Source organism: Struthio camelus, chromosome 15 (genome assembly GCF_040807025.1).
Source record: "Struthio camelus isolate bStrCam1 chromosome 15, bStrCam1.hap1, whole genome shotgun sequence".
Classification (NCBI taxonomy): domain Eukaryota; kingdom Metazoa; phylum Chordata; class Aves; order Struthioniformes; family Struthionidae; genus Struthio; species Struthio camelus.
Window position 1 is genome coordinate 3,298,776 of NC_090956.1, and position 20,609 is coordinate 3,319,384.

A 20,609-nucleotide genomic window follows, 5' to 3' on the forward strand; every position below is an offset into this window, starting at 1 on the left:
TGAGTCCTTTTTCTACCCTGTCCCCAACTGTACAGCTCTGGGAGGGCGTTGAGCACGCCGGCCTGCCCGCATGGGGTTTTAATGGGGTGGAGTTTGCGCACTGTTGCAAACAGCGCTCTCTTTCCTGCAGCGACATAGAAATGCTGTGGAAATGCAGCAGTGCATCTTTGTAAGCGTATCAAGGTAAGAGGTGTGACGTGAAAGGCGTTGAGGATGTTTGGCCATCACTCTCGGCCTGGGACCGGTGTCAGGGAGGTGCAGCGCAGTCAGTGGCTGCCCTGCCTCACGCAGCCTCAGCCTTTAGTTTTGGTTCTTTCAAGCCAGGCAATCATCCCATGCACCAGCTCCTCTGCTGGGTGCTAATAGGCCTTGATTGCCCTGATGAGCCTCACCTGGGGCCCCCACCTTTGCACGTGGCCCAGGAGCTCCATTTAAGCCCAGCCCTGTGCCTTCAGGCTGGTTTGAGCTAGAGTGTAGGTGTATGTATCTTCAATCCTGGCTCTGGCCTTTTCTCCTGGATGGATTTTGGACCTGCTTTGTAGCCTTGTCTCCGTTCCTGGCTCTGGCTCCTGGACCTGGTTTGTTGCTCCCCAGCAATCCTGTCCTGTGATGCTGGGCTGAGGCTGCTTGGCACTTGTTTGTGGGTCTCTTGTTTTCTGTGCCTCTTCAGAGGTCTGGTGTAAGAGCACACCTTAAAAGCCCATCAGCACAGCCAAGATCAAAACCAAATACAGGCTATCATCATCTCTGCAAACTACCAGGGAAAAAAGGAGCTCTGTTTGATGGAGAAAATCCTTCCAGAAAGGCTCATGTTGGAGAATAGTGAAGAGATCAGAGTCTCAGAGGTGAGGAAATGCCTGAGAGCATCTAATCAGAGTGGCTCTAACTCTGTAGCAGAAGATACAGCTTCTATTTAGATCTGTTTGCAATCACCTTCTAGCTATAACTTGTGCTGGGTCTTAAAGAAGAGTAGAGATTATCTTCAGGCTGTAGTGCAGGTCCTGTTCCTGCCTCTTGCTGATTAGTCCTGTGGCCTTTGGTGCTCTGGGCCTTTGTCTGTGCTACAGACTGTCCCTGATGGTACTTGCTCATCCCATCAGAGATGCTGAAAGGCAGAAAATGAAAGTCTGCTATTTGAGCATGCTTTCACCTCCCACCCTAGTGCTGTGACCTGGTGTGCTTTCTCCTGCACCAATGATGGTAGTTCACTGGTTGTTGAGACCATCCATCGCTCATGGAATAATCACCATGCTGTCATGTAACAGCCCAAAGAGCAGAGTTAAAGCCATGATGGGGTGGTCATGTTGCCAGTGCATGGTGAGCAGGCACAGCGTGAGGGCAGTGATTTGAGTATGCAGAGTGCAGGGCTGTAATTAGTTTTGGGGTGGGGGGGTCCCCCTCATGTCTTTGACTACGCTGCTAAAATGCTATGTGATATCCTGCAAAATGAAGCCTTGAAAATTAACTATAGGGGAAGTATTTGCTAAGTACAGATATTAACCAGCTCTGAGAAGCCAGACTATTATGTAACGCCCATTAGGAGCATCAAAGGCATTGCAGGGTTTTCTTATCAAGGTCTTGGTCCTGGTCACTAAAGGCTAGGCCAGGCTCCCTGTATGGAGCCTCAGGAGCTATATTTGAAGAGGCAGGTGGTTTGTGAGGTCTTGTTGGGCAGGAGAGATTTTTCTTCCCTGCTTTGCAGCAGCTCTGGGGCCCCTCTGGCAGCGGGTGCTGGTGGGTGAACCTGGGAGGCTGTGGGCTGGCCTGCACCCAAGCCCTGCTGCAGCGTGTATCGTGCTGGGCACTGGCTGCAATACAGCAGTCCTTGTATTTCCTGCTCTAAGCTATCTCGAGCTGAGGTTTGGAGCTTAGTTTGAAAGTTTGGGGGAATCCAGATGAAATCATTCCCATCTTTTCTGTCCTTCCTGATTAATTTTCCCGAGTCTGTAATTCCTTGGAATAAGGTTCACCCCTGCAAGCAAGTGGCGTAGGGAAAGCACAAGGAGTGACCTGAGTATGTCAGAAATGGGGAAAGCACTTCAGGGTTGCATCTACCTGCCACTATGTGGACAGGCCAAAATTCACAGCACAGGACCCAAACTAGTGGTTCCTGCCAGGCAGCAATAATGTCACCTGCCCATGAGACAGCAGGAAACACAGACCAAACCAGCCCTGGGACAGGTGGGAGAAGGTACGCCCCTGGGTGTGCTTGTCCTCCTCCCCTGCGCTGGGCTGCTGGGCTTGGCAGCAGTGCTCCATGGTCCCGGCCATCCATCACCCAGCTCGTTCCAGGGAGAGCCGCCAACGAGAACAAAAACAACAACAAGCCCTTTGCGCAGTGGATGTAGGATTAAAGTTAAGCTCTGGCTTTGGACAGAAGTAAACAGCAGAGCTCTGTGGGGAAGTGGGAATGAGATGCTGGTCAGCTGCTTCTGTTTGCCAAGTCCTGCTAAATCCCGGCGTTGTCCTCAGCCTCAAAACATTCACCAGCCCTTCAGCAGGCCATGAGGGGCTGGAGGACAGGCTGGCGCCCTGCGCCCAGGGGGCCTGTGTAGACAATAGTCCTAGTTAAGATTTCCTTACAGCCCTGGAGGGTGAAAGACCAGGGCACTGGGTTCACTGGGAAGGCTTACCTTGGCATAGTGCCAAATCCTCCCAAAGGAAAATGGAAGTGCTCAGAAGTGAGAGTGAACAGCTGGACAAAATCCAGGGGGCCAGGCAAGGAAGGGTCATATCCCTGAAGCCTTTCTGGAGAAAGGCAAGCATAAGCGAGCTTTGAGTCCAGCTTTTGATCTGGTGCGTGCTTCCTTGCACGCTTGCTGCCAGCAGGTTTCTGGGCTGTTCAGCTTCACAGCAGGCATCAGATTGCAGAAGTGACTTTGATTCTGCCATCATTTTTGTTCCAGTGAAACTTTTTTTTATATCCCCCTTGCAAGGTGGCTGCTTTGAGTAAAGAAAGTATATTTAAATATAGTACCTCCTGATAGAGAAGTGGGGGCTTCTCTTTGAAGATGCACTAGAAATAATCTGCTTTCTCACTCTCTGAGAATTGTATTGTTGCGATGCGCCATCATGTCGGAAAGAGGTTGTTTTATTATGGGCTCTTTTAGCAGTGTCTTTGAAAGAGTTGCAGGCAGTTATTGGGATCTTGAACCATAATGAGTTGAAAGGCAACAAAGTGGAGTGGGTCGTTGCTGTTCAGCACACTTGAAGCTGTCAGCTCGCTGGCCAGCCGTGGAGGTCAGAGGTGGTGCCTCGGAGGGCTCCTGCGGTTCAGGCACCTCTTCAACCCCCCAGGAGTTCACTGGCCAGACCATGTTTCCCACAGTGTCGCACAGCCAAAGGCTCCCGTGATGGGTCATAGCGATTTGGTACTGCATAAAGTCATGGTGCCTTTTGGGAAATGCCAGGGAACCCAGGTCAGGAAGGAGGCACTTCGGGCACAAGATGCCAAAGTGCAGCTTCTGGGAGGTGCTGCCGCAGCACAGTGGGGATGCGCAGCATTTCCTGTATCAGGAAAAGTCTGTTTGGAGGCAAGAAAATGCCCTAAGTAATCAGTTTAGTTAAAAGCTCAGTTTTCTGCCACAGCAGAGGTCAAAGAACCCTTTTTGATCCTCCACTGAAGGTATCCTGCTTTGACTGCTCCTGGGACTTGCATCTCCTTCAGACTGGAAGCTCATTTGTGTGCAGTGGTACATCCCACCGAGATGGGGGCTGAGGTCCTTCATGCAGGCAGCGTTAGTTTCCTTTCCCCAATAGGAGCAGAGTAAAGCAGCAGGGAACAGCAGTACCAGGATGGTCTCTGTTGCTCTGTGAGTGAGCATGGGAGATCCCTGACAGCGGGAACTGGAGGGGGAGTTTCACAAGGGCTCTTTGGTCGGTCTGATCTGCCAGAGGAAGGCTCCGCATGTGTGCGTGAGAAGAGTGAGCGTGACCAGCAGTTTATCTGTAAGATCTCCAGGACATTTGTCTTCCCCGCGCAGCCCCTCTGGCTCCCTGCTGCCAGCGAGAGCTGCTATCACTGTAAATAAAGCAATTGGGTCGCCCCTAGCTTGTCTGGGTTGTTGCTGCTGAGGCCGCTCTTTGCTTGTGTGCTGTTACGCAGAGGAGCGTTGTGCTTCTCGTCGGAGCTTTTCAAGGAACTCAGAGGGTTGGAAGCAGGAGAGGGGAGAGAGCTGTGAAGTGTTTTGTATTTCTCTAATGCTGCAGGACAGTTATGTGAGCACTTCAGTCTTGATTAACTCTGTACCTGCTTGGCACTGTACCACCTTTGGCTCCTTGGCTTTTGTAGAGCTGCGAGAAGGTACATACAGCCAAGGCAAACAGCTCTGAGTTTGTCTGAAAGGTACTTCTGAGTGTTGTTTAATTGCTCCTTGTGGCATCACTCTGTGCTGGTTGGTTTGTCAGCAGGATCTCCTCTAGAGAGGAGCCTCCTCTGAGGGAACTGGTGCTGCTTGGTACTGAGTTTTCCCTGCCTTTTCCTACCTTTCCTCTTTCTCTTTGCTCCTCAGGAAGCTGAAGGCTCTCAGCACAGGGCAGGATTGTGCTCAGAGCAGGCACTGTGCTTGGCTTGCGAGTGCCATCCTACGTGGGGTGGTTGTGCTGGGTCAGGCCTGAGCCTTGGGGGCAGACAGGGCAGGAAATTTTTCAGTGCCTTTTGCACAGGAGAGAACGGGCTTTCCTGCTCCAGCGTTGTCTTTCCTGCACATGAACGTGCCCAGGGACTGGGATCACAACTGAGGAAGGGAAATACATCGCAAAGCTGCTGCGAGCAGAGAAAGAAGTGTGCTGGGCAGCTGGCCGAGAAAGGGGTGTTAATCCTTTCTAATATGATAACAGGATCCATTCTGGGGCTTAGTTTCTCATGTCTTTTCCCCTGAGCACAAGGGTTTCACAATTAGTGGATTTATTATCACTAATAAGTTACTCAGACTATGCCTGTTGGCAAGTAACAAGGAAGTCAGATTGGCCTTTCCTGCACGTGGAGCTAGGTGGTCTTGGCAGAGTAGCGTTCATTTATTTTGTGGACGTTAGGGGTTCTCGCTCATTTGGCGATGCTTTTTGCTTCTCATCCTTGTCTTCCTTCCTTCCTTCCTTCCTTTCCTCCCTTCCTTTTCTGATTTTTTGCCAGCAGGGTCTTCCAACGGAGAAACAGAAAAAGGTCTTAAATTCGCTGTACTTGGGTCAGTTTGTGTGTCCTTCCCCACTACATTTGGGGAAAGCAGAGCGCTGTGCCAGCACGGACTCCCTTCTGGAAGGACAGGTGCTCGTGGTGTCTCTCTGTGCCCAGGGCAGAAAAGAAAGGTGCAAGGACTTGAAAAGGGCTAGGCAGATCAGCCCTGATCTGATCAGGCACAAGAGGGTTGATTTTTTGGCCTGTTAAGGGGAGGACTGACTTTTAGTTTGATTTGGGGGGGGGGGGGGGGGGGGGGAGGGGGGAAAAGGGGACAGCAAGTGCAAAAACAAGCAAAGCAAAAAGCAGGGAGGATAAAACCAGTCAGGCAGCAGCAGAACTGAACCAGGCCTCATCAGTCAAGCTGTGCTTTATTTTGCTAGTTTTATTTTCCTCCCACAGTTACTGAAGTGTGTTGTTCCCTTGGCTTTTCCCAGAGGGTCTGTGCCCAGATCTTCCCTACGCAGCCTGTTAGATCACAGCCCAAGGCAGAGTGTCTGCAGGCAGCACTTCTCCTTTAGCCCAAGGCTTCCTAAACTGTGACTCATGGGTAACATGCAGCCTCTAAAATCTGTGTATGTGGCTCATAAAGGGCCTTTCAATTGCAATGTCTAGCGAACAGAAGTGTTGCGTGGGAAGGAAGTGGGTCCCATCGCTCCCCAGCCTGGCGGCGTGCCCTTCCTCAAACGGTACTCTGGGTACCCTGGCTGGCATGCTGCTCTCCAGCTAGCTGCATCCCCAGCCTGCCTGCCCAGCTGGAGTGGGCATATTGAGAGATTAGTGATTGCCTTTGAGGGCTGAAATTAAGATGATTAATCTGGGACAATGAATCTGTATTAAGGGTCGGGCAGCTGGGAGGGCAGGCAGCTGCAGACTCGTGTGTTGTGCTGCATGCTGGGTCTCTGCGTATTATGCCATAGTGGGAGAGACTACTCTCGGGGCAGCTCGAGTCCAGGGGCTGAGCGGAGCATCATGCTTACGTATCAGCCTTTTTGTCTGAGCACTTTTTCCATGGTCAGTGTGTTTGGCATGGGGGTGTGTGTCTGCATCTAAACATGAAACTGCTCCTGGGAAAGGAGCTTGTGTAGCTGTAGCTGCTAATTATCCAGTCATCCCTCCAGATGGTCCTGCTCCCTCTGCAAGTCCAGCTTTGCTCTGGGTAGATTTGCTCATGGGCTAATTACCCCAGCCCATGAGTTATGGCATGCTGAGCCTTCCTTTCCTTTCCCTTCCCTTCCCACTGCTGAAAGCCATTAGCGATCAGGAAATTCCTGCTGTCGGTGTTGCGGTAGGATGTTGCTTCCATGCCAGCAAAGGAAATAAGTTTTTGTTGAGTTTCACAGCTCTACCTGGTGCTGGAGTAGGTTTTCCTGGATGATCATTTATAAAACAGTATGTCATCTGGAGTGGTGCTTCCAGATCAAAGCTTTGGCCAGCATTGCTTTAAAGGAAACTGGAGCAAGTGATGTGCCCAGATCATGAGGGTTTGCATAGTTTCAGGGCAGCAGGTTATCCAGGGTCTAAGACTGGCCTCCTTGGCTCTCCCTCCTGAAAGTGCCAGGTTTGTGCACTGAGCTGCCCACTCGGAGGCAAAGCCTTGGGTTTTTGTATCATATCACACTGGGATTCGATGAGTATTGTGGAGACCTGCAGTGCCTAAGCTGGACCTCCAGCTGCTTTGATGAGAAAGTACCAAAAGACAGACACATCTCCTGCCATCACCTTAATGACTCATAAAATAGCTCTTTAGCTGTAACCCATGAGAGCCCTGGTTTCAAGAGTGGTGAAGTCAATCCCCCTGGGAAGCAGGTCATAGACCAGTGTTGCTTTGCTGTTTGAGGCAATGCACAGTGCAGTCAGCTTGGCCTTTCTCTGTGGGGTGGTGGATCCCTCTCACCACCACAGAGTACAGGGAGCTCTCATCTCACTCTCCTATTGAAAGACTTTAGAGCTGCTGAGCACCTGCTGAGCTCCTTGGGAGGAGGTGGCTTGTGGGACTTGTATACATGGCCTCTCAAACCTGCAGGTTTCAGAGAAGTCCCTCCTGAGGATGGTGGGGCTGGAACTGCTTTGCCCAGGGTTGCGATGCCTCACATGGAGGCACAGAGCCCTGCCAGATGTGGCCCTTGAGCAGGCGATGCCTCTGCAGTAGCTGTACTTACAGAGGTTTGTCTGTATGGGGGTTTTTATGGATTATGCCACAGCAAAGAGGTATAGGCAGGGAAGGCAGGCCATGATTTATATGGCAGCAGCCTGCCCATGCTGGGAGAGGAGTGGGCCCCATGCTGAGCACCTACATCCAGATGCCTTGTTGCCTGTGAGCAGTGGTTATCCATCTCAGGGTTTGACAGGGGCTGTGTTGCAGACTCTGCTCCTCGGCACGCTGCAGCGTTGGTGGGGAGGCTGGCTGGGGGTCTCTGCACCTCCCTGGGCTGGGGCTGGTCCAGGCTCTCCTCCCTAGTGGGCTGGGTGAGAAGAGCCACAGCAGGGTCAGCCAGGCCCTCGCGAGTGTGGCTGAGAGCAGAGCCATCGTGGTGCACCTGGGGTCCCATCATGCTGAGAGGCGCAGCCCCACCATGTTTGAGGCAGCAGGAGCCCTTCACATCTGCACCGAGCCTCTTGCTCTCAGCCCCCAGAGCTGTCTGCCTTCTCCCTGCTGCGTTGCGCAGGAGAGGCGGTCTCCCCCGCGTTGTTCCCGGCGGATGGAAATCAGGCTGCTGGAGCAGGACCTACGGAGGCGGTAACTGGCTTGAGACCCGCTGCTCCCACACAGCTGCCACCCACGTGGTGCGGGGCGCCAGGCAGCTGTGCACCTTGCTCCACTCGGGCCAAAGTGCAGATGCCAGGGCTCTGCCTGCTGCTCCTGAGCCAAGAGAAGTTGCTTCCTGTGTGTGTGTCTCCTCCCTCTTTTTCTTCTCGAGTCCCCCAGCTATCTTTGCACACAGTCTGTAGTGCTCCCAGATGCATCCCTGCGCCTCCGTGCATTTTAATGCTTTACAAGCCCCCCCTCTGTGCAACACACTCCAGCAGTCGTAGTATCTTATCCTCTAGCAAACATGTCACTAGCACAGTACTCGGCCTTTTCTTCAGCTTGTTTTATATGGAAATCTTCCTCCGAGCAAAACCAGTTTGTGGGAGGGGAAGGAGAGGGATTTTAGGCAGTCCTGGAGGAAAAACTTTTTTTTAAGTGTTACTTCACTATCTCTTGGATCTAAGACATAGAAACTGAGAAGCAGATCTGACAGTTTTGTCTAAAGGTGTTGGACCCCTGTGCGATAGGGGAATAACTGGCAAGTTTCGTCACCAGTGAGCAGTGCCTAATTCATCTGACTGACTTGTGTATTCCTGAAGCAGGATGAATGGTCAAAACCCATCTCAAGCAATTCCTTGATGGAGGAAGAATCAAATTGCCCAGGAAAGATTGTTCAGGGTTAATTTTCCCTTCAGCTCTGCCCTGCTGTATTTGCTCCCCTAAACCCTTCTGAGCAAAGCAGCAGTCACTCAGTAACCGCACTTTAAGGAGAAAGCAATCTCAAACAATTGTACAGAATAACAGCGGTCTGGCAATCATTAGAGCCAAATTTATTCAGTAGTCAGGAACATTCAGAAACAGCTAAAGATACAGCTGTCCTGTCTTGAAGAATTACCTGCCTATCTTTTACCCACATCTTGCTTGGTCATATAATTTCTGTGTTGCCTTTTCCCTTATCTCCTGTCTGATTATATAGCATCTTAGATCCCTGCAGCTCTGAACATAGCAGATAAAGTCTGCTCTAGGACTTTGCTGAAGAGCTGCTCAAAAAGAGGTGCAGTGTGAGTGCTGGGGGATCTGCGTGAATGCTAATCAAACAGCCTGAGAAGTCCTGGGCTCCATTTGTTCGCTGTTCTGCCCCAGAACACTGCTTGGGAAAATGCACATCCCTGACATGCTGCAATTAGAGCACTTGCTTATCTTAGCCATACAGAGCCATAAACTTTATCCAGGCCAATTAAATCAGATCCACAATAAGCATACAGTTCCCATTAATGTGGACTCTTTCTTTTCTTATGTAAGTATAGGAAGAATTTGACATGGCCTTTGGCTGGGAGTCTCCTTGTTAAAGTTCAGCTCACTCATCCTGGAGATGTGCTGAGGAGCAAAGTTATTGGAGAGCTGCTTTGCTTTCTGCTTGTCTGAAGCATGTCCTGAGCATCAGGGGAACTATCCTAGGCTCCTGAGTTGGGAACAAAAAGTTACCAGTTCTAGATTCTTCGGAAGCACCCAGGTTGCTTTTTATAGTTGTTTCTTCCCTTCCCCTCTTCTCTATACCTCTTTATTTCATCTTCACCCATCTTGCCTCATCTGCTGACTTGGAAAACTCAGGCTGCTGTAACTGAAAGGTCACTGGAGCCCTATAGGGTGCAGTAAGCAAAAAGCTGCATAGGCAAAGGTAGGGGCTGAAGTCTCAGCTGTGACTTACTGTCCCCAGTCTGATGGGGCAAAATGAGAGGGGAATCTGCAAAGAGGGGCTGGGGTTTCGTGGCAGAAGGGAGCCACAGGAGCCTTGTCCATCTACTGACAAAACAAGGGCCTTATTTTGGCGATGGGAAGAGGCAGCAGCAGTGAAGTTTTGCTGGCTAATGCTCTGAAGGAAACAGGAGAGTAAGTGAAGACTTCCAGGTGAGGAAGCCAGGGAGAAGTGTCTTTTTCAGTGACCTCCCCCTAAGTTTCTTCCTTGATGCTAATTCTGTCAACTGTATGTGAGCCTTCAGACTTTCCAGGTGTGTCTGCAGTGCACCCGATGGGCGAGTCCCAAATGGTGTACATTTAGAAGCGTTTGCTAGTGTCTTGCTCTTAAGCTGCTTCATGTCCTGAGCTGTGGGTTTCGGACTTGTGCTGCAGGATGCCTGCTGCACCTGAACCAGGGGCAGGAAGTGGCACCTTTTGCTGTTGGTGGAACAGGGGGTGCCTCATTCATTTTCACCCTTCTTTCTTTCTTCTCCAGGACATACAACCTTACCTTCCTGCATCCGTACTACCGGACAGACGAAGCGGAGGAGAATCCGTTCATCTGCTCATCCCATCGTGAAAACGGCATGCAGAAATGCTCCAACATCCCAAACAGGAAGGAGTACAAGGTGGAGTGCACCTTGAGCATGGACTCCTACTCCCCGAGTTTATACAACCCTGACTTCAGCAGCAGGAATGCCTGCATAAACTGGAACCAGTATTACAATGTATGCATGGCAGGGGATGTAAACCCACATAACGGAGCTATCAATTTTGATAACATTGGCTACGCTTGGATAGCTATTTTTCAGGTAGGGTTTTCCTAAAGATTTTTCTTTTTTTGTTTTGTCATCCTTTGCTTGGAAGGATTTTGATGGATGCATCAGTGGTGAAAGGAATTTGCTTGCACTAGCATGAAACTGTAGCTAAAGACACATCAAATAAATGAATCAGACAATAACCTGCAGAAATGCTCCAAGAGAGCATTTGGAGAGAGGAAAAGAATAGCCATTTTTCAGTGCATTTTAGAGGAGAGGGAAAATACTACTTAATCTGACAGACAAAAGTATAGCAGGTTCTAGTGCTGCCAACCGGACCCAGAGGAATGTCAGGGTGGAAACAAGGCATGGGTTTTTGAGGGTTGCAGTCATCATCCATTGCTGTAGTATCAAGAAATGGAGGGTGTTGTCAAAAGTTCTTGAAGCAAGACTCAATATCATCCTGAAACACAGGGTCTGGCTCAATGATGTGGTTTGGCCTTGATGCTAGAATTACTGGTTTATACTGCTTAGTGTGGTATGCTGGAGGTAGGAATAGGTAATCCTAGTAGACCGTTCTGGCTAGAGTACGTGTGAAGAGGTACCTACTTGTGTGAGGCTTGAGTCTTTGTTGATCCGCACCTATGCAGTCAGTCTGTCACTCAAGTTCGACATGCTTCTGGGTCCGATTGGGGAATCTTTACAGATCACAGGTAACAAAACCACTCTAGTGGACTGAAGCATGTCCAAAGTATTTGTAGCTCTGGAACATTAGACAGATAATATACAGAGTCCAGGGGCTATGGTCTCTTAGGGCTAGCCTATTTAAAATGATCTGTATACCATCTTCCATTTTTAATTGACACTTTCTGTTATTTTAATATGAATTTTTACGCTTTCAGCTAGATGCCTTGTTTTATTTAGTCATCTTGAAGTGTAGGTGACATCTGTTCCCAGATGAGAGAAACAATCTCCTTTTAGTTTTGTTAATGACTAATAAATTACCCATTCACAGGTCTAACTTACTTTTCTGAATTTCTTTCTAGTTCCATATTATATTGTGAACTTAACAACTTTTAACTTTCATCTGGGAGTTATAAGGGGACAATTGCTTGCTCTGAGCATTTTGTTTGTTCTCTCATGTTGCCACAATAGCGCAAACTGAATCACACTGTTGTTGATGTCAGAGGCTCACAGCCAAATCCAGAAAGGTTCAAATGGATCCCAGGCCTCTACTAGGCTAAGTTTTTAAAAATGCTTTGGTATCTGCTTAGAATTAATGCCTCGAGAAGGGAGCTGCTGTGGTAATTTTGAATATTCCTGACTGGTAGTGAGCACTGCATAAAGTAAAGAGGGAAATCAAAGTGAGAATAGTAGTCTGCAGCTGCATTTGCATTCTTTTGTTTGTTTTTTGATTTTTTTTTTTTTGTTTGCATATATCTGACAGAGCTTGATGGGTAAGCTCAAGAGGTGCATCTTTAGGGGTCCTGCTTCCCATTTTATTTCCAAAGTGTCTCTGCAGGTGGTAAGCTTTCATTTCATGTAGAGATTTCATTGCGTGGGCATGTGTCATCTGGAAGTGTACAGTTTAACCCAGGAAGAACTCACCAGCCATGGCAAATGTTTGAACCGATTGCTCTGGCAAGAACAGCAGGTGTGGCGAAGTTGGATATTGTATCCAAAGATCACTTGACATCCTGCTTGCGGATGCCAGGAGGTTTATGCTTGGTTTTAATGCTGCTTGGGCCATCTAAATACTAAAAAGCATTTCTAGCCAAAGGCTCTTACATCTTTATTCCATTGAATGTTTTCACTCTAAGTTTTTAGAAACTGAAAACAATAGTACTCCAGGTAAAGAAGTAGCTGTTGGGAGTAAAGTAATTACTTAACTATGCTATGGAAAGAGTATTACAGCAAGAACTTAGATACTAAATCAAAACAATTGCTGTAAGCAGAGAGCATTTAACAAATAAACCTATTGAGTTGTGCTATCATTGCATTTAATATTTGAAGATGGGTAGCACAGGTCAGCAGTGAGATGAGGAAGTAATGCAGAAACTAGAACCAATGGTTTTAGTAGTCCAGGAACTTCCCTGTAAATTGGTATTGAATTACTGGGCAGAAAGCATTCTGCTGTCTTCTGGATGAGATTGATCCAATTGCCCTGATCCCTTCCGGGGAATAATGAATATGCAGTATTTGTTTGCAAGAGTTATAATGGAGGACTGAACCTCATGGTCTGGCAAGCCTCCAGTTTGCATAATGGCAATCTTAGGACTCAGCTGGATAGAGCATCATTCATGATTTATCCCAAATGAGCTGAAAACCATGCATGATTTAAGAGCTATCAGAAAGGAGGCTGGACAAATGAGCCCCACAAGTGAGACTGGACAGGAAGCTTGTAAGTGCAGTGACTGCAACCCATGCCCAAGAGTTTCCAAGGGTATAGTCTTATGCTGTGCAGACTGCACAAAACCAAAGCAGACTTTGACAGGGAGATCTGAACACCTTTATTCCAAAGCGTCCGTGTGAATGGTATGTCAAGGCAGGAGGCTAGCAGTATGGCCAAGACAAGAGAGGGAACAAAACGCAAGCCATCCTGAGGATAGGTGAAGGCTTTCAGGAACACACATGAATGAATGTAATGAAAATTCCTCCCCTGTGTCATTTTGTAAGGTCCTTAAAAGGAGTCTTAGAGACCCCACTGAATTCAGAATAGGAAGGAAGGGAAGCTATGAGGCCTTTAACTTCATGATAGTAATTCTAAATTTGCAAGTAACCTGGCATGTGGCAGTGGGGCCCACCAAACAAAGTGAAATGTGGTGTTGACCTATTGAGGAGAAGAGTGAGTCGGAGGCGCTAAACAGGAGACCTAAGTCAGCGCAAATAATAGTCTTAAACTAATAAGGACGACTGTATCCATGGGTGTTTGAAAGGATAATAATTCCTTATGTAATCCTGCAAATGATTCATGTTCCAATTCCCCTCATTTGTTGTGTAATAGGCTAATTCATGTGTATATTTGTTACAAAGGCATGTTCAATGGCAAATTATATGAACTAATTAGCTTATTGCAGAATAAATGAAAGGAGATAGAACCTAAATTAACTGTGAGGTTTGGCATGATATTAAGATCCCTTTATTGCACATGAATTTCAGCAGCAACAATAAGAGCGTTAATTACAGGTACTGTTGTCACACTGCAAATGATGAATTACCCACCTAACCAAAGTCCAATTTAATGTGAATTACCAACAGTGTCTCACTGGGGCAACCGAAACACTGCTACCTTCCTGTCCAGCGGTCTCAGTATGGCCCACTTTGGCTGCAGAAACAGTATTGTAAAAAAGGGAGGTTGGATGATGCTGAGATGCACGGTTTGCGAAGAAAAGAAATGATTTAGACTACTTTGCAAACTGCAGAACCATTGCTTGGATGATTTCACGTTTGACTTGCAGAAACAAAAGACCTACAAAACACCTTACATCAGGAGGCAAAACTAGTGAGGCGAAGTTGAAATCATCAAGCCGTAATCATCTATTAGCCAGAAGTAAAGAGAGGTCTAGAAAATAAACCACTGCTATACCTCCTTCCAGGATGTATTTGGATAAATTGAACTTAGAGGGCAAATATAGAAGGACTTGCAGAAAATGTGCATCCTTCAAGGGACAGGTTTGTCTGGCAATTTGAGGTTGGTAGGAAGATGCACCTGATGATAGAGTTACCTTTTCAATGGCTTCTTTCTCATGTGTTGTGTTCCAGAAGTGGCTACGTTTTCTAAGAGTCTTCCTTAATGAAAGACTCTCTGGAAACTCTCCTTGGATGCAGCTCTCAGATCCGTAACTCTTTTTGGCTTATGCTTTTTTGAGTGCATATTGCTTCTGTGAGGCGTTGCTGTAAGAAGACATTTCAGTTAACAAGTTAATCAAGTCATACAAGTAACACATCTCTGGCCCATCATCAGAAGGCCCCCGTGAGGGAATTCTCAGAGGAGACTGTTTTGCATTCAGCAGCCCCCTTGCTGCTGTCAAAAAAAAAAAAAAAAAAGCTAGTTGTGTTTGCAAGAGCTGAAGACAGCCCAGCAGGCACACGACATGATGAGAATGCCCAAGAAAGGAAAAGCTGAATCACCTTCTCAAAGAAAGATGTCTCAGAATACAGAAGCATTAAAGGAACTGTCAGCAGCAACAAGAGTTTGCTATGTGATCTCGATTGCTTGCTTAGATGGAGAACTTCTGGTTGCACCTGGTCTCACTGAAGCCAGGAGTATGTTACAGCCATGAAGGTACAGATGACAAAAATTGCACTGGTCAGGGGAAAAAAAAATTTGGAATGAGAGAGCAAGGGGGATTGATGCCACCCATTTTCTCCTTTATTTGTCCTTCTGGATACTTTCCTCCTAGGCAGGCTGCCTCCGCAGGTATGATAGGTAGCAGAGCCAAATGCCACCCTCTTCTGTGCTCCATCATGTCAAAGAAGCCCCTGAGAGCTTCCAGGAGTTATCTCAGTCTAATTCATGATTTATTAAATTTGACCATGTGCTATGTGCACACGAGGAGCTCATTTTGTGTCCATGTTGCTGACCCTGCTTCTGCAGGGGTCTGCACCCCTGCTAGCTGTACCTGTAAATGGGTTAGTCAAGGAGATTCAGACCTTAGGGTCGGACTTCAGGTCTGGAAAGGGGAAGATTCATTTGTCCCATTCCTGTGGAAACCATTGTTAGTGCCCTGATCTGCTCCACAGCCATTATCCACATCACATTGTTTCAGCTTTTGTTTGTGATGATTGAAATTCTTCCCTGAGGAATTCTCCCTCGCCTGAAAATCCTTCAGCTAAATCTGTAATGGGAACCACATCTTCTATTCATATTAAAGGAAAAATTACAGGCGCTTCAATGCAGTTCTGCTATGGCCAAGCGCAAAAATGAGCCTGGAGTCCCTCCTAGCTTATACTAATCTCAGTCAGTCAAGAAGAGATCCTCTGAGGAGATGAGACACTAAGCTCTAACATTGCTTTCCCTTAGAGTAAGCATAAAAGGCCACCCTGGAACCTACTGGTGGGACAAAACTGGCAGGTTCATTCCTCTTGGTTCCCTTCGCGTGTGTTCCTGTTAGCAGGGCTGTCACTGACATTAGTATAAATGTGATTCGCTCTGGGGCCTGTTTTTCTTGCTTTGTTGCTGGGACACTTGGATTATATGTCAGGATACTTCAGCCAAGTTCCTTACCGAATGACAGCTCGGGAAGGGTTACCCCAAAGTCTCAAGAGACTGTTGTACCTGGGATGCTATTGATATCCTTGCTTGCCTATCTGCTGTCACCGCTCTTTCAAAATTTTCAGATATTTGAGGGAGCAGTTGAAAAGGCATAGTAAAGCAGAAGGGAGCAAAGGGGCATGAGACTTCTAATTGCAGTTGTATTTCTGTGTGCAATGTAGCTTTGTGGGCCAGGCTTCCCAGAAGCAGCTGTCATTGGGTGCCCATGTTTTCAGAGTTTGAGTAGTTAACTTTACATTTTTGGTCAAGTGGTTCATTCTTTGAACTGGAGATGTGTCTCAAGAATGCTTATCTGTGCTGAATTTAGCAAGAAGTTTTGGCGGGGTGGGGGGAGAGGTGCAGAAGGAAAAAAGAGTTCTAAGGTTTTCATTTCCACTGCTTCAAGATGATGCTTTGTCACTAGAATTGAATTTGTTTTGGAGCACCAAAAATATTTCATTCTAAATGATGAGATTTAAGTTTGTTGGTAGTGTTTTCTTTTTTTAATTTGGCCAGCCATCTAAACATCATTTGCTGCATTTGAAGAGCTTTCATGCTGAATACCCAATCTAAAAATATCCAGGCCCTTTAAAGCATCTCAGAGCGTGGGTCCAAAAGGATTGCTTTTGAAAAATCTTCTCTGTTGAAGGAATTGCCCTGTAGAGTACAAACTGGAGAGTCCATCCTGACTCCAGGACTGGACGCATGAACCTGTGGGAGGTCCTGGGGGGACCCCAGTGTTGCACAGAAACGTGCTGCAAACCCTGTGCCTTTGGAAGGGTTTCATCCTACCTCAGAATTGCAAATCCCTGTGCTCTGAGTAGAAAGGAGACAGGTGCCTTCAGAAAGCCATGCCTTAACCTGGAATGCAGTTAGGTGAGGAAAAGCTACTGTTTTTTTGCAGGATGTCAACAATACTATAGGGAAATTTCAATGTCATCTGATTGCCCCAAAGCTGCTTTGTGATCAGTTGTTCCGCTGAACCTTGCAGTGAGTTGTACGTAGCATACACGTCTCCCTGGAGCTAAAGCATGGGTTCAGCTCCCTTATCCCCACAGACTATGCATATTCTTTGTTTCCAAGTCCCACACATTTGCCTGCAGACTGTGGTGAGCCGACAGATCCATCCTGGAGAACGAGACCCCCCACTCCAATCAGTGGTTGTGCCTAGAGCTCAGACACTTGGACAACTGCACAGAACATGTTGGTTGTGTTGTATTTCTGCGTAGAGGGCTATTTGTGCTTGAAGCTGTGCTTCTGTTGTCCCTGCTTGCCTCTAGTATACTTTGAAGCAAGGTGTAATGATAGGAATAAGAAAAATCCTTATTTTTTTGCGTTTGGGCAGTACTCCAGACCGCTTTTGTGTTCCAGACAGTGATGGCTGGGGGAGAGCTGTCAGTCATCTATAATTGCTATATGGCACACTCATCAGTAAGCAGGGATCTCACTTTGGCTTAGGTTCCCTTCTTCTCATTGCAGATGCTTCGCCTTTCAGTTTTGCTCTGCTATAAAACTCTGATTTATGGCTCGCTCTATGATAATGGACTCATTACTGCTGAAGTTAAACAGTTAAATACATTCCCTGTGCATAAGATACTTTACACAAACAATGAAGACAGGATAATTATCACAGTAAATCAAACCTCATGAATATGAACTGAGAGGTGATTTGTTATAAGCAGCAGTCGTCTGAAATCAGTGATGTTTTTGCTGTCGGATGAGGATCTTGCATTATTTAGTGTGAAATGGAAGGGAGCAGCTAACCTTTCCTTTGCAGCAAAAATTGTTGAGTTTTGATGCAATTTTTAACTCTTGGACGTTCCTTTTTAAGAGGTCCTGGGCCACCAGTATCAGCATCAGTGACATGTCCAACTTTATCACAGACTGGCTGTGTGCTGCTTTTCAGGATCCACTGTGAATTGGCAATGCTGAAAATGATCACTTTTAGATTGAAAAAATTCAAGAGGTTGTCCCTAATTCGAGACAAATGCAAGGTTTCACACTTCCCTTTTATTTTCCATTTTGCAGGGTCACTTTTCAGAGCAGATGCACACTTTGCAAGACGCAAGTTGTAAAGAAATGGCTAAAATTGCTTGGCAAAATGAGCAGGCCCCCAAAGTGAAAGGAGAAACATCTGTTCAAAGGATATTACTCAGAAAATAATAAAACCTGTTTTTCTAACCACAGAGGTTACTTAACAACATGTATCACAAGGAAATAATTAAAATTATGAAATTGACTTCAAAAATGCAGTTAGTGATTTGATTAGCTGCCAAGCACTCTGCATGTGGAAAAGGAATACTCTGTTATTCACTGGTCAGTTAGCCAAATCAGTATGTCCCTGAAAGGCCAAAATACCCAGATAAAAGGCCTTCAGAAAGGCATCCTGAAGGCCTTATAAAACTTACTGGGACCATCACAGTAATTAATGAACTTTCACAATTTATAGTATCATTGGAACTTGTCTTGACAAGGTTTATTTAAAAAAAAAAAAAAAATTGCAGCAGAGCCAGGGAAATGAGATTAAAAGGTGGAAAAAAAATAAACAAAAATGAGAAAATTGTGGCAGTTCTCCGTTGCTGTTCAATTCAGTTAATTGATTTTGAGGCAGATAATGTTCACCTTGTCCTGAAAGGACCCAACTTAGACCAAAACAAAAAGACTTGAGTGCTAATTTTATATGTCAGTTAAGATGAACAGTTATGCAGGTCTCAAAATGCTTTGGAAAAACTTGGGGTCCTCTACATCATCTCCTGATTCAGCCAAGCAAATGTCTGCTTGAGGACCTGCAAGTCTGAAATCAACCACCAAGGAAACCTCTCAAGCTGCCAGAGCTAGGCTTTTCAGGGTTTTTGAGCAGAGTGGGGGAAGATTTTGGTTCCCGTGCTTAGGAAGGATGTCTCTACAAGTGAAGTTTGTTCAAGTAATCGTGGCAATGAAATCTTGCCGTGAGAAAAATCTGGCCTCAAGGCTAAGCTGCAGTTTAGTGTGCTGTGCATTCAGCTCTTATCTTTTCAGCTTCACTTCACACAGTAACTTTCCAAACTTTCTTCCATTGATTAGTGACACCTCCAAGTTGATTTCTATCTGCAGTAGTCCATCTGGCACTAACCATTAGTGCTATATATTATATAGCAAATAATTCAGTGTTTGACTTTACTAACTAGAGTAGTTTGGGTTGGAGTTTGGTTTTTTGCCTTTTTTTTCCCCTGGGTGATTCTTTTTTCTTCTTTCTCAACTGACACTAAAGCAAAAAATAACCTGCTCTTGAATGGATTATAGCCAAGAACTTGCAAAAATTTTGGCTGAGTGCGAAGACAAGGATTTTCATGGTGAAAGCTTCTTGACATTGTAAAAGAAATTGTTCTGCAGAGACCTTTCAAGTGACCCCAGAAAAAACAATGTAAACTGCCTGTCTCCCTGGGAACAATGAGGAGGTCTAAGTTAATTGCCAATGTCTTTAATCTGCATCTCCCTTGTGATTTTCATTCTAGAGTTTTAGATTGACTCTGAGTAGCTTGACTAGAAAACCTGATTCTGTCCCCAGTTTTGCTACTATAAGTTAGAGGAGCATCTTTGTTAGAGCAGATGAGATTATTGTGGCATGAGCAAACCAAAAGAATCAGAATCACAGAACAGAAGATTAAAATAACAAAAAAATTCTAATTGTCTACTCTCATCCTGCTCATATTAATGTGATGATTGGGGAATGCATGGATGGTGTCTGAGCCAGAGATCAATGAAGTCAAAATCTCTTTCCATTCACCTGAGTGAGCTTTCATTGAAGCCTTTGCCCTGATAGGGGAGAGGATCAGACACAAGACTCGGGGCTTTAGTACTGAGCCACCATAGGTATTGATGGAAGCTGAATAATTTATCCTGTCCATTCCCATTCTGTGCAAGAGGTAAAGGACTGAATGAGCAGCCAAGGAGAATTGCATTGAGCATCATGGAGGATCCCTCGTTGATTAGAACTACAGCTCTGTCTGCGCAGAACCTCAGTCCTTCGAAGACAAAATAACCTTTTCGTGTGCTAGAAGGGCGACGACTCCTTTCCCTGTGGGTCTGTGGCATGTGATTACAGTTGGCAGCACCCTGTAGGACAACCTTGCCAGTCATCTTAATTGAATCTTTCAGCTCTTTCCTTGCAGCTGCTGATTTTAGTGTACCATGTATCTTGCACATCTTTTTCATCAGAGCAGAATTAAAAAACATGCTTCTTGCTGCCTTATCTCTGTTGATAAATAATTGTATGTTGCATATTGGAAGCTTTGAACTGGTATGTTTGGAGGGGCTGTTTAATGTGTCTGTCTGAACAACCGTGACTTGAACAGAATTTAATTACTGAGAATGGGTTGCTGAGATTGGAAAGCACGAGAAAGGTGCTCCAGGTCCTTGGAAGACATCTGTAGAGGGCTTGGAGGGCCAAATGCTGGAGCTGCAGTCAACTGGATTAATCAGATTGGAAACTGAAGAGAAGAGCAAGTTGTTTCTGCTTAGTGAAGTAGGTGATATTACATTCAGGGCGCCCCAAAGGAGGAACAGTAGGAAAACAGCACTGAAAAAAATACATCAGTGTTCTTGGGGAAAATAGAGTTGTTAGCTTTCTCTCTGAGTTTATCTGATCTGAAAATAAATGCCTAGGATCAAACTGTGTACTGCAGCAGTGAATCTTGCACCAGTGCAATTGCCTTTGACTTTGTTTCAGAAAAGTTGAACTAAGTTCATTGTGTTTAGACCAGCTGTTGGCAAATTCAAATGATCTAATTCCTATTTATACCAAGGCCTTACTGGAGGTGCACAGTGGGATCTTAAATTGGGCAAAAATACACATTTAAGGTCATTTGCAGCACTTTAGAGGACAGCATGAAAGGAGTCCCCAGCATAGCAAAAATAGGCTGAAAAGTCATAGAGATGGTTTCGTTTCAGGCAGGT

The 20,609-nt window shown here is 46.3% G+C and overlaps 1 protein-coding gene across 3 annotated transcripts in view; it reads left to right on the plus strand.

Moving 5' to 3' along the window:
• CACNA1H (calcium voltage-gated channel subunit alpha1 H) overlaps positions 1-20,609 on the plus strand; it is a 132,833-nt gene that overhangs the window by 14,100 nt on the left and 98,124 nt on the right. For all 3 annotated transcript variants that reach the window (XM_068908216.1, XM_068908218.1, XM_068908217.1), the window contains exon 5: positions 10,159-10,474. In XM_068908216.1, the coding sequence (XP_068764317.1) occupies positions 10,159-10,474 (316 nt within the window). The remainder of the gene's footprint in view (positions 1-10,158; positions 10,475-20,609) is intronic.